The sequence below is a fragment of the Oncorhynchus kisutch genome, linkage group LG6, assembly GCF_002021735.2.
Source record: "Oncorhynchus kisutch isolate 150728-3 linkage group LG6, Okis_V2, whole genome shotgun sequence".
NCBI classification, from domain to species: Eukaryota; Metazoa; Chordata; class Actinopteri; order Salmoniformes; family Salmonidae; genus Oncorhynchus; species Oncorhynchus kisutch.
In genome coordinates, this window is record NC_034179.2 from 11,623,327 (window position 1) to 11,636,197 (window position 12,871).

At 43.6% G+C, this 12,871-nt stretch overlaps 1 protein-coding gene across 31 annotated transcripts in view; it reads left to right on the top strand.

Moving 5' to 3' along the window:
* The window catches only part of LOC109892320 (alpha-adducin), a 52,053-nt gene that overhangs the window by 36,720 nt on the left and 2,462 nt on the right, over positions 1-12,871 (top strand). For 4 of the 31 annotated variants that reach the window (XM_031826162.1, XM_031826165.1, XM_031826161.1 and 1 more), the window contains 7 exons: positions 2,197-2,292; positions 2,587-2,679; positions 3,036-3,053; positions 7,865-7,948; positions 8,201-8,357; positions 8,614-9,003; positions 9,890-9,982. In XM_031826162.1, coding sequence (XP_031682022.1) covers positions 2,197-2,292; positions 2,587-2,679; positions 3,036-3,053; positions 7,865-7,948; positions 8,201-8,357; positions 8,614-9,003; positions 9,890-9,982 — 931 coding nt within the window. Of the gene's footprint in view, positions 1-2,196; positions 2,293-2,586; positions 2,680-3,035; positions 3,054-7,864; positions 7,949-8,200; positions 8,358-8,613; positions 9,004-9,889; positions 9,983-11,260; positions 11,299-12,008; positions 12,025-12,871 lie in introns of those variants that run through there. The other 27 variants (XM_031826166.1, XM_031826168.1, XM_031826164.1 and 24 more) reach the window with 16 other exon arrangements.

Consider the following 12,871-nt stretch of genomic DNA (forward strand, 5'->3'; position numbering starts at 1 on the left):
GGGAGGAAGAGTGATGTGGGCGTGGCTCTGATGTTGCTAACCAACCACTTCTGCTGCTTTGGAGTTCTTTTCGTTCCGTTCTGTCTGGTGGTGCGTCTGTAGCTTTTCTAACTGTGCACCCAGGGACGTTATTGCAGTGTGAAACTGAAGCATAATGGTGGATGCATTTACTAAAGCAAACCTCACACTGTTCAATGTTCAGATGTGTTGCACAACATCTTTTACTGCAGTTAATGAGATGAGGGTATGACAATATAATGATGACTAGCTAATCTAACAGAATCATACACTGAATTTATAGACAGTATCCCTGTTTTTAGATGCACTTTAAAGCTAGCATGCCCCTTTACATTTTTTTTTTTTTTTAGCATTGTTTGATGTTTGCACCCAGGAAGTGACCTAATCAGCCAGACAGCTAATCACATCTGGAGCTTTTACAGTTAAAGTGAAAGACAGGGTGTATAGTGCTCAAGACCACTCTGCTTTCGGTATGGAATCGGAATTCCACGAGTCATAGCTTGCTTTTTTATGACTCCTCCCCCTCTATTCCCCAATCCTCAGCCATTCCCCCAAATGCCCCTAAATGATATAACATGCCATATTAGTTCCCCTCTTTCCAAGTTTCATTTCGGTTAAAAAAATACTCAAACTCCTGAAGTGTTACTATGCATGAGAGGACTTGTATAGTGGGTGAAAAAAGAAAAGGAAATTTGACCGGTCTAACTTTTGAAACGATTATCTCCTCTGGGAAAGTAGGAGAAAGTGTTGTTGTGAGACTCAGTACATATTCAGTGAGTATATCATGTTTACATGTCCATCCCATGTTCCTATCCTAGCTACAAACCATGCAGGTACCCCTTTGCCTCTACCTCATCTAGTTTTGATTTTGCACCTAACTGCTTTTATACAGCTCAGCCGAAACATTTCCTCAGCAGAAAAGAACCCATAACTCATGCCTCTCCAGAGTAACTTTTCTAAAAGAGCACTGATGTGCATGGAGGCTTAAGTTAGATTTACTTGCTGCTCATTCAATCATATCTGTGTCTGAGAAAGAAAGGTCTCCTATATATATATATTTTTTTCCTCTGTCTCGGGCTGAGCATTACCTATGTTCAGGTTTAAACAACTCTGGCAAGAACTCCAGAAACAGTCCTGTTCATTACCTTCCAAAAAGTGACAGCTCCAGAGTATTTCTTCTTAGATGTTTTCTACTTCTGTCATATAAAACATGTCAGTAGTAGATGAAAATACCATAGAAGCCAGGACATCCCTTTATATCTAAACGTAAACTAAAGACCCTTTAACTTGTATAACGTGCAATTGTTTTTTTTGGAGGGAGGGGGTGTATTTTCGATTTTTCTCCAATTTGTTTTTCAGTCAGTCAGTGGTGGACGAGTGTCTCGTCTGTCGTTGTGTTTCTCTCTTTATCCCTGTTGTCCTGTTACTATTACTGTACGTTACGTTAGCCTGGGAAATGACTTGGTGATGCTCACGCCTCACCCAACTGCCACTGTCTCGCTGGTCCACATAGCTTCTACTGTACTGTAAGCCAGCACCATCTCCTCACCCCTCTACGTCCTCACCCCTCCACGTCCTCACCCCCTGCCTCACCCCTCCACCACCTCACCCCTCCACGTCCTCACCCCTCCACCACCTCACCCCTCCACTTCTTCACCCCTCCCTCTTCCACAGTCTCTCGTCATCTTGTGATGCCTTCAGTTGCTCTTTTGTGTGTTTTTTGTTGTCATTTGTATCTGTTATTGAAATCTAACTGCAAGAGTATCAATGATGATGATGATGATGATGATGATGATGGTGCGTCTTCGAGTAATGTAGGAGGGCCTACTCATTTCCATCAAGTCAATAAGAAAGGGTCAGATGCTTGGGCTTTAGGTAATGGGATAGGGTAACTTGATACTGAAAAGCACTGACTAGAACTGTTGTAACAGCGAGCCATCTTGACAAAAGGTGCATCATCATTGGTTCACTGCCTCCAGGTGTAATATATATAGAACTCCTTCACAGAATCATTTGTACCTTCTCCTCCATTATTTCTGTTTGAAAAGCATGACCTATTTATTCTAATTCTTTAAAGCCTGCATAGTCTGTATATTTCTCGATTTTGTTTGCTTTTTTTTTCATGTTATTTTGGCTGCCTCATTTTGTTTATTTTAATTGTTGCTATGGTGATTACAGTGGACAAATGAGGAAGGAATGCGACAGGCTGCAGTGGCCAATCAGTTTGTCCCGCTCAACACAAACCCCAAGGAGGTGCTGGAGATGAGGAACAAGGTATGATGTTGATACAGGCGTCGGTAGGCTGTCATTTCAACATGGCTTTGGTCTCGACCATCGGCCCTACTCCCGAAGTGTGTATTTCTCTTGCACACTCCCCATTATGGATTTAAAAGCACTGGATTTGTGTAAGGATTGCTAGAAAGGGAGATTCCACCATTGATAAATCCATGAGAGGTCATGTACAAGTGCACACTTCGGGAGAAGGGTAGAGAATCTAGATGTTTTTCTGTCTTGACCGTGGCATTGTATCCAAAACCTCTCTTTCTGTCGACTACCACCGTCCTCTAGATCAGAGAGCAGAACCTGAAGGACATCACAACGGCAGGGCCAGAGTCCCAGGTGCTGTGTGCTGGAAGCATGGTGGATCGCTCCTTTATCCAGGTGAGTCCCTCCTGCACTACGCCCCGCCCCTTCTGCACTACGCCCCGCCCCACAGCCAGGCAACCCCTGTAAAATGGCAATATGTCTGCTGCTTACCCTGAGTCAGACCTGCATTCAAATACTTTTTGAAATCGTTTAGAAATTCTTAAACTGGGCTGGATTGAGTTGCCTGGTGCGATGTAACAAATACAATAGTTCCAAAACTGCAACCCTGCCCTCTAAGCACACTAAAGCAAATGCTAGAAGTATTTGAATGATTTCAAATAGTATTTGAACCCAAGTCTGACCTGACCCCCCCCCGCCCCCACCCGGCTGATATTTAAGTGAACTTAACTTACCTTATTCTTTGACCACAGAGAAGTTCAGTGTGGCAGGTAAGTAACATGGCGGTCAGAGGTAAACCTCATGCTGCGTCACAGGCTGGGTTGTGTTCATCTCCTTTGGTTGATTTGGGTTTGCCGCCTCCTTTTGTTGGCTAGCCCCAACATGCTGTTACCCTTCAGGTCTGTCAGATTGCTTTCATGACTTCAGAGTTGAGTTTGCATGTTGTTGGTTTACCCTCTGAGGTCCTGTTCATTATCTGACCTTGGTTGGATCCCACTCATTTGCTGTTAGTCAAATTGTGTTAACTTACACGCTTATATCTCTCTATGAGAGAATTCGTTTTTGAGGAGATTGCAGAGGCCATTGTTGGAGTGTTTATGTTCTAAACCTTAGGACCTTTATTGTTACCTGAATCGAACAATAACTTCTGGTTGTCTCTGAACTGTTTCTTCACTGTTTAGCTGTAACTGTTGGTAGAGTCATTTGAGAGATATGATTTAAATATACTGTCTTATGCATTGCACTCGGTTTGTGTTTTCAGTACATTCACACTTCTATGTGAAGTGTGGTCTTGCAATGCATGGGCCTGGCATCTTTCTTACCATTATCATGCTTGACTGCCCCATTTTCCTCACTGAAACAAACTCTGCATGTGTGTGTGTACTGTATGGTGTGTGTGTGTGTGTACTGTATGGTGTGTGTGTACTGTATGGTGTGTGTGTACTGTATGGTGTGTGTGTGTGTGTGTACTGTATGGTGTGTGTGTGTGTGTGTGTACTGTATGGTGTGTGTGTGTGTGTGTGTGTACTGTATGGATGTGTGTGTGTGTGTACTGTATGGACGTGTGTGTGTGTACTGTATGGATGTGTGTACTGTATGGTGTGTGTGTGTGTACTGTATGGACGTGTGTACTGTATGGACGTGTGTACTGTATGGTGTGTGTGTGTACTGTATGGACGTGTGTGTGTGTGTGTGTACTGTATGGACGTGTGTGTGTGTGTGTGTGTGTGTACTGTATGGACGTGTGTGTACTGTATGGACGTGTGTGTGTGTGTGTACTGTATGGACGTGTGTGTGTACTGTATGGACGTGTGTGTGTGTGTATGGACGTGTGTGTGTTTGTGTACTGTATGGACGTGTGTGTGTACTGTATGGACGTGTGTGTGTACTGTATGGACGTGTGTGTGTACTGTATGGACGTGTGTGTGTACTGTATGGACGTGTGTGTGTGTACTGTATGGACGTGTGTGTGTGTACTGTATGGACGTGTGTGTGTGTACTGTATGGACGTGTGTGTGTGTACTGTATGGATGTGTGTGTGTGTGTGTGTACTGTGCGGATATGTGTGTGTGTGTACTGTATGGACGTGTGTGTACTGTATGGACGTGTGTGTACTGTATGGACATGTGTGTACGGCAGGGTTTCTGTTAGGAAAATGTGGCGCTGGACAACGTGACCGGGAACATTTTTTATTTAAAGAAATTCACCAGACCCACGCATTGGGTGTGTAACCTATTAGAGCTACCATCCACGATGCTCAGAATGACAGAAATCACATTTAGATTATGGTAATTCATCTTAACAAAACATGCAACTCCTGTAATGAAGCAGCCAATAAAACCTCCATTTTCAAACATTTGCCAAAATGCAAATTGGGGCAAAACACCATTCTAAACAGCACATTTGATATGAGCAGTATAGGACCGATGACAATCCCTGTTTGAAATTTAGAAAGAGGGTGAATCTAAAGATACAACAACTAGCATGGGTTGCTAATATGACTAGGATTGTGCCTTTTGGCTTCTGCACAACGAAAGAAAGTTGATATGAAAACCAATAGAACAGGAGAGGAATGTCACATCAGGAAGTCTTCCATAGGCAGCGTGTGACAAAAGGCCTAGATGATTATTGAGTTGCAGCTGTCAGCGGAAAAACATCTCAAATATGTGAAGACAATGTGTCTGGAGTATCATTTTAAAATGTTGAGACGAGGATGAGGAGTGGTGTGTGTGGGGAAAATAGTCGCACCTATAGGCTATCTCTAGAATGGATCCATTCGGCTGTCTTCTGCCAATTCTTACGCGTTTATTGTTTCAGGTAAATGGTTTGCCGTTTGTTTTGATCAATTTGCCATTACATATGTAGCCAGCAGGAAATGAACCGTTAATCTCCGTCATTTTGTTACAATACATTAACAGAAATGTATTTATTACTAATTAGACCTACTGTCATTTCTCATTCTCAGAGTTGAAATGTTTATTGGTTTATTTCATAACCATAATTTCCGAGTTGTTTTGTCTGTTGTTTGGAGTGCTCCATGTGAGTAATGAGCATGTGTCTGTTTTTTCTGTCTACTTAATGCCTGAGCACACATAAGTAGCCTACTTGGCATGCTGGTGCAATTGTAGGAATGTGCCCACTTCCTATTCTCAGTGACCAAGTCCACCACTAATAAGCTGAGCTTCAGTCATTTTTTTCTTCACCTCACACAGTAAGTAAAAAATACATGATTTTATTTTTTACCACCCATAAATCAAATAAAATGTATTTATATAGCCCTTCGTACATCAGCTGATATCTCAAAGTGTTGTACAGAAACCCAGCCTAAAACCCAAAACAGCAAGCAATACAGGTGTAGAAGCACGGTGGCTAGGAAAACTCCCTAGAAAGGCCAAAACCTAGGAAGAAACCTAGAGAGGAACCAGGCTATGAGGGGTGGCCAGTCCTCTTCTGGCTGTGCCGGGTGGAGATTATAACAGAACATGGCCAAGATGTTCAAATGTTCATAGATGACCAGCAGGGTCAAATAATAATAATCACAGTAGTTGTCGAGGGTGCAGCAAGTCATCACCTCAGGAAGAAATGTCAGTTGGCTTTTCATAGCCGATCATTCAGAGTATCTCTGCTGCTGTCTCTAGAGAGTTGAAAACAGCAGGTCTGGGACAGGTAGCACGTCCGGTGAACAGGTCAGGATTCCATAGCCGCAGGCAGAACAGTTGAAACTGGAGCAGCAGCACGGCCAGGTGGACTGGGGACAGCAAGGAGTCATCATGCCAGGTAGTCCTGACGCATGGTCCTATTGCTCAGGTCCTCCGAGAGAGAGAAAGAAAGAGAATTAGAGAGGGCATACTTAAATTCACACAGGACACCGGATAAGACAGGAGAAGTACTCCAGATATAACAAACTGATCCAACCCCCCTGACACATAAACTACTGCAGCATAAATACTGGAGGCTGAGACAGGAGAGGTCAGGAGACACTGGCCCCATCCAATGATAACCCCGGACAGGGCCAAACAGAAAGGATATAACCCCACCCACTTTGCCAAAGCACAACCCCTACACCACTAGAGGGATATCTTCAACCACCAACTTACCATCCTGAGACGAGGCCGAGTATAGCCCACAATGATCTCCGCCACGGCACAACCCCGCAGTGTCCAGTGAAAACGCTTTAAAATACCTTTCCCTTGCGTAAAAACGGCTTTCTGTCCTGAGCTCACTGGAAAATTCTGAGGGCCTGGAATAGAATAGTTGATACAATCTTGCAAGTTTGCTAGAGAGCTTCAGGACTGATCCAGTTGATTGATTAGATACAATGTTGCACTTCACTAGCTGTAGCTCAAATCAAGACCGATAGAAAGGGAGGTAGACAGGCTGAGTAGAGCGAGATGACTGGGATTTGAAAGAACCAGAATTTTCATTATTTATGTTTTTATTTGTTGCCTTTATGTATTTTTACTTGGTTGATCAAGGTCAACGGCTGTATTGGACATTGAGTTCCATGCACTCATTTAGGCCATTAAGCTGCCAGTGATCACGGTGTATCAGTGTGTCCTTATGGCAGAGGCCAGTGATCACGGTGTATCAGTGTGTCCTTATGGCAGAGGCCAGTGATCACGGTGTATCAGTGTGTCCTTATGGCAGAGGCCAGTGATCACGGTGTATCAGTGTGTCCTTATGGCAGAGGCCAGTGATCACGGTGTATCAGTGTGTCCATATGGCAGAGGCCAGTGATCACGGTGTATCAGTGTGTCCTTATGGCAGAGGCCAGTGATCACGGTGTATCAGTGTGTCCTTATGGCAGAGGCCAGTGATCACGGTGTATCAGTGTGTCCATATGGCAGAAGCCAGTGATCACGGTGTATCAGTGTGTCCTTATGGCAGAGGCCAGTGATCACGTTGTATCAGTGTGTCCTTATGGCAGAGGCCAGTGATCACGGTGTATCAGCTGATGCTCTCACATTAGTTTAATTGATATTTGTATATTTTAATTCAGATTTGTATGATTTAACCACGCAACAGTGATTTTGAGAAATGAGAACGTTATTATGGGGTGGCAGGTATCCTAGTGGGTAAAAAAAAAAATAATAACGAAATGTAACTGTTCTGTGAAAATGCGCATATGAAAATCATAACTATCACCCAGATCAGTAGAAATGAAACTCGCACGTCGCCTATGAAGTCTTTAACAGAATCGACTCTGGACGGATTTTCAAACAATGCCTCATAATATGAAGTCAAATATTCAGGTTTCAAACAATTAAGTATGCTTTAAAAAAATATATATATATACTGCCTTCAGCTCACATTGTGAAGTGGTGGTGACGCGCTGATGGCCTGCCTACCGTTGTGTTTCTCTCGGTCAATTTGGCCGGCAACAATTGTATTTATTGGCTTTATTTTGTATTTATTTCTGCCAAATGCCAGCAATTACTGGCTAACGGAAACCCTGGTGTGTGTGTGTTCTGTGTGTGTGTGTTCTGTGTGTGTGTGTGCGTTTTGACTGTGTGTGAGTACTATGAATGTGCGTGTGTGCTCGGGCTGGGTTATGCCCCCCTCACTCAGTTTACTATTGCAGGACGCCCCTCTGTCTGACTGTACGGACACTATTGCCGACCTCGATCTGTCAGAGGCCAATAGCCCTGCTAAGTCTTTTAGAAAGGTACTTCCTGACCATCCATGACCTCTCACATGACCTCTCACCTCTCTGATGCTACTCTGTGTGATTTCATGAATAGACCCTATTGTCCAGACTCAAACTGCTTTGAAATGCTCCATACTAGTATCAACTTATTTCGAAAATGTCAGTGTTAGCATCGATTTGAAATTGTGACAAGATTTAATTTTGTGACGCACAACAGGCCTGTTTTTAAGCAAAAATGTGTCTTGTGTCCCTCCCTGTCTGTACCACTAGGGGGAGCTAGTGACAGCGTCTAAGGCCATCATAGAGAAGGAGTACCAGCCACGTGTCATCATCAACAAGAAAGGCCCTAACCCCTTCAATAAGCAGTATGACCAGGAGCTGGAGGATTACCGCAAAGAGGTGGAACTCAAACAGAAAGGACCCGATGGTAAGACCTGCCACCGTTCTGCTCTTAGGGCACGTTTGACCTAAAATAACCAACTGCAGTGTTTTCACCATTTTATACCCTATTTTCTCCATTTAATTTGCAGTAGTAGTAGCAGTAGCAAGACAAAACAGCAAAGATTCAGAATCACAATAAATCGGTGGGGTCTGAGGTAGTTCTCCACAAAGTTCCCAGAACCCACGACCCGTCACCAAGCAGGGCGACATGGAGAGAAACTGTTGTTGCATCATTCATCCAGTACAGGGTGAAGAGGCCTTCCAGCTCTCTTCAGCCTGGCCTGGAGAGGGCCTGTCCTCCTCTACCTCACCACAGAAGCCCCCACTGCCGCCAAAGCCCCTCTGTATCCCAGAACAGGGAGCTGGAGTTGGACTGGTCATCCCTGGGGTCTCTGAGCCTACCCCCACAGCCTCCTCCAAGGCTGCCTCTCCCTCCTCCTCTCTCCCCAGCCGAGACATTCTGACTGGGTCAGGGGGCAGTCAGGGGAGCCCAGGGACGTCCACGGGGTCGGGGACTGGGGGCTACGGGGAAGAGTCCCCCTCAGAGTCTCCTCACAAGGAGTTTCACTGTGCCGTGCTGAAGGCTCTCAGCACCACCAACACAGAGCTGCCTGCCCTCACTGAGGTTCCAGGTACTGACTGCAGACTGACTCTGGCCTGCCCTCCTGCTCTCCGTCCTGAACTCTGACCTTTGACTGGAGTCCCTGTCCCTTCTCTCTCTCTCTCTCAGGTTAATCCTGCTCCTGTCCTGCCCACTACTAGGCCCAAAATCCCCAATTCCTCAACACCCGTCTGTCTTCTGCCTATCCACCTTCCTCCTGGTTCAGGTTGCAAAAGGTCCAGGTTTTCCATAAATCCCAGTTGAAGTTTTCCCGTAATCAAAAGGGAATCAGCGGGGAGGGAATCCTCCAACTGGGAATCATTCAACCAGTATTTCTGGAAAACCTGGGAATTTTGGGATAAGTTTCCTGAATTTTGCAACCCTCCCCTACCATCTGATTTGACTGATCTCTGTTTAACCAATGGAATCCTATTGCTGGTTGTGGTTCTCCAAGGAAGCCTTCCCAAATGAACATGAATGACCCCTCTCATCAATCACTCCTGGGAAAGAGACTCTTCCTCCATCCTCCTCCTCTTCCTAACACGGACCTGTGGTCCTTTTTGGGGTTGGTTTGTAAATGTTTACTACTAATCATCTGGTGTCTCCAATGGAAGGGGTTCCTTCTCTGGGACGACGGTGGACTTACATGGGTCTTGTTGCCACTGGGGGCTTTGTTACTTCCTCAGTGTGTGACTGTCTTTCCTCCAATAATAATCAATACCTGTGTTTTCCTCTGCTGTTTTCTGACGGTGCTATTTTAATTTACTGTATGCGGTGGTTTAAGGGTGATGTGTTTTTTTATTTTTTATGAAATCAGTTATTGACAATCATTTCATTGCTCTAATCTGACCTCTTGACAAACTATTTCATTTGTGAAATGGACTTTAAATGAAGTTTGATTTAATTTCCTCCCCCAGACTCCTCAGATGCGTTACCAGAGCCTGAGGAAGAGGCAAAGGGTCAAAGTCCGACCCGCACACCACCCAGCACCCCTGTCAGAGCAGAGGAAGGTTAGTTGGCCTAGTCTGCCCGGCAACAAGCAACACAACATTTCAGCATGGCTTCATCTGGGCGACTATTGAGTGACAGCATTCAGGGTCAAGGGTTAACAACAAGAAATGCTGGGACTGGGCTTCCTTTCTATGTCTTCCTTTGATGTCTTTAACATTGTAACTGTAGGTGCTGTTGAATGTGATGTTTAATGTGTAATAACAGGCCAAGAGGTTTGAGGCTAATTGAGGTCGATGGGGGGGTGAATTGGATTGTATGGGAAACAAACCAACTGTAAGGTCAGGTAATGTTCAGTGGAATTCAGATGGAGGATTATGACATTTTCATTCCAAGGAATATCCTCTTAGATTATGATTCCTCAAGATCAGTAGATTTCTACAAATGGGTACTATACCAAAGAGCCATAACTTTTAGACAGCTGGGTGATATTTTTCTTTCTTATGTGAGATTAAGATTGAAGTTGGTTATGATATTTTAAGAAAACATTTTGTTTTATATTATATTTATCCCTCTTGGTCTTTTATTACGGTTGGATTACACCTTTTAACGACTTCAAGAGAATGTCCAATATAGTGACATTACTGGTTCTAAACCCATATGGCAGGAGAATGTCTAATATAATGACACTACTGGTTCTAAACCCATATGGCAGGAGAATGTCTAATATAGTGACATTACTGGTTCTAAACCCATATGGCAGGAGAATGTCTAATATAATGACACTACTGGTTCTAAAACCATATGGCAGGAGAATGTCTAATATAGTGACATTACTGGTTCTAAACCCATATGGCAGGAGAATGTCTAATATAATGACACTACTGGTTCTAAAACCATAAAGTACAGTTTCTCAGACACTTGCCATGGCTTATACAAGAAGGAATGCATCAAGATCTATGTGGCCCTGTGAGGGACATGGTTATCCCCTGACATTCACAAGTCAGGTTGTGCTCTCCCAGTATAAACCATGGACAAACTGTTCTCTCATTACTAGGCCATTTACTGGTGTAATCTAATCAACGATGGTCTTACAAGACTGTAACACATGTTTACGTTACTTCCAATCCCAGTTCACTTCTCCATTCTCCATCTTTTGGAGTCCTCGAAGAATGGCTTGTCGCCATTCTTTTTTCAAAATTTAATTTCTCCTGGTGTTTCTCCTATTTTCATTTTGATGTTATAATTTTAACACTGTGGTGGCTGTGATTGACCTGCATCTATAGACGTGTGTTTCTACCTGTGCTTCTTCTTCTTTTTTGTGGCTGCGTTACTATCAGGAGATGGGAATGCTAAAGAGTACCTGTTGCCATAGTAAGTACGTACTGTTCCAGCCACCTCCACCCTCATGGCTTGTGATCAAACCATTAACCCCTCCGCTCCTTGCATGGCTTCACTTTTCCGACTCGTCTTCCTCTCTCTCGTTCTCCTTCTCCGTGGCCCAAACCCATCCACTCGGGTTGAGTATCTATTCCTCCTCACTATGGTCCTTGACTTCCTGTTCTTTTCTTTCTTATTTCCTTTTGTTGCCAGGTACCAATTCAGAGGTCCTCCCTGTCGTAAAAGATTTAACAAATTATGAGATTGATGTACAAAAGACAAAATGGCGGCCTCTGTTCTCAGGCTTTTCTTCATAGTGCAAAATCTCAAAACAATACGTAGAGATCATTATCAGATTCTGATTCATATGGTGACTCATAGGATGGATAGGTTTCTCTCCTGTTTGAACTGAACACCACTCAGAAAGGTTAGACACCCATCCTCTATGGCCTTATTCCCATACAGTTTATGGTCTGTGACAGTGGAGAGATCTGAGAGAGACCCAGCAAACACATCTCGTTTTAGGTTTCTATTCCTTCCCGGAGTTGACCCATTGTGAACTTTAACCTTTTGAGTATTACATGCAAACATCTTATAATAAATCTATATTAAATCCCTATGTTCCTGCATTACGAGTCACATGAAATGGGTAATGTATGTAGTTTTTATTTTGTTTTAAATGAAATGAATGTTCTATTTCTTTTCCAGATGAGTCCAATCTCAGGTATTCAGCGTTCATGTATTTGGCTGTAGTAGAATAAATGCTTTTGTCGCTTCGCTAAGTGTGAAGCTTGCTGTTGGCTTAGTGGTAAAAGGTGATAAACAGCTGTTTTTCTCAGTGCTTTGTGTTATACTTTATCTTTGACTACGTTCTGAGGAGCTTCAACACTTCTGTGGATAATTAGTCTAATGTTGATATCAATAGATCAGTAATACCAGTTGGAAACTGAGCACGTTGTCTGGTTTGTTGTGTACACGGTCACAATTAGAGACCAACTGCTGACGCTGCACAATGGTTCTTCAGCAGCATGAAGTCGATGCACTGTACCGATGGATATTAGCGAGGAGCTAGTTAACACTACAAGATCCCTCGGCACTGAATATACATGTGTATCTGAATAAATCAATGATTAAATACTTGGAGCACATGAATATGGTCTTACTGGACCCTTTTCACACTACTGAGCCAAGCTGTACTGTGCCAGCCTGGATACATGTCCACAATAGTTGCTGGAAAGGACAGTTTTTAAAAAAACAAAAAACTTTTGAATATTTTTTTGAGCATTAAATCATTGTTGGGCTTGGCTTTGTGGAATGATCTAGTGTTGTTACTGTCTGAGTCGTCAATGTAAAGCTAGTCGGTGGAGATGGCTAGTGTTGTACTATGTATAGGCATGCCTCGGCTGAGGAGCATGCTGTTTGATTGGTGCCTAAAGATTCTGATCTGCAGAAGTACTGTAGCCTGTCAGTTTTCATGGATGATGTAGTGCTACAGGCCTTTAGTTCTGTGTTCTCCACGAGTTGAACTATGGAACAAAGACTAAATGATTGCAGAAGAAAATTTGAGATAT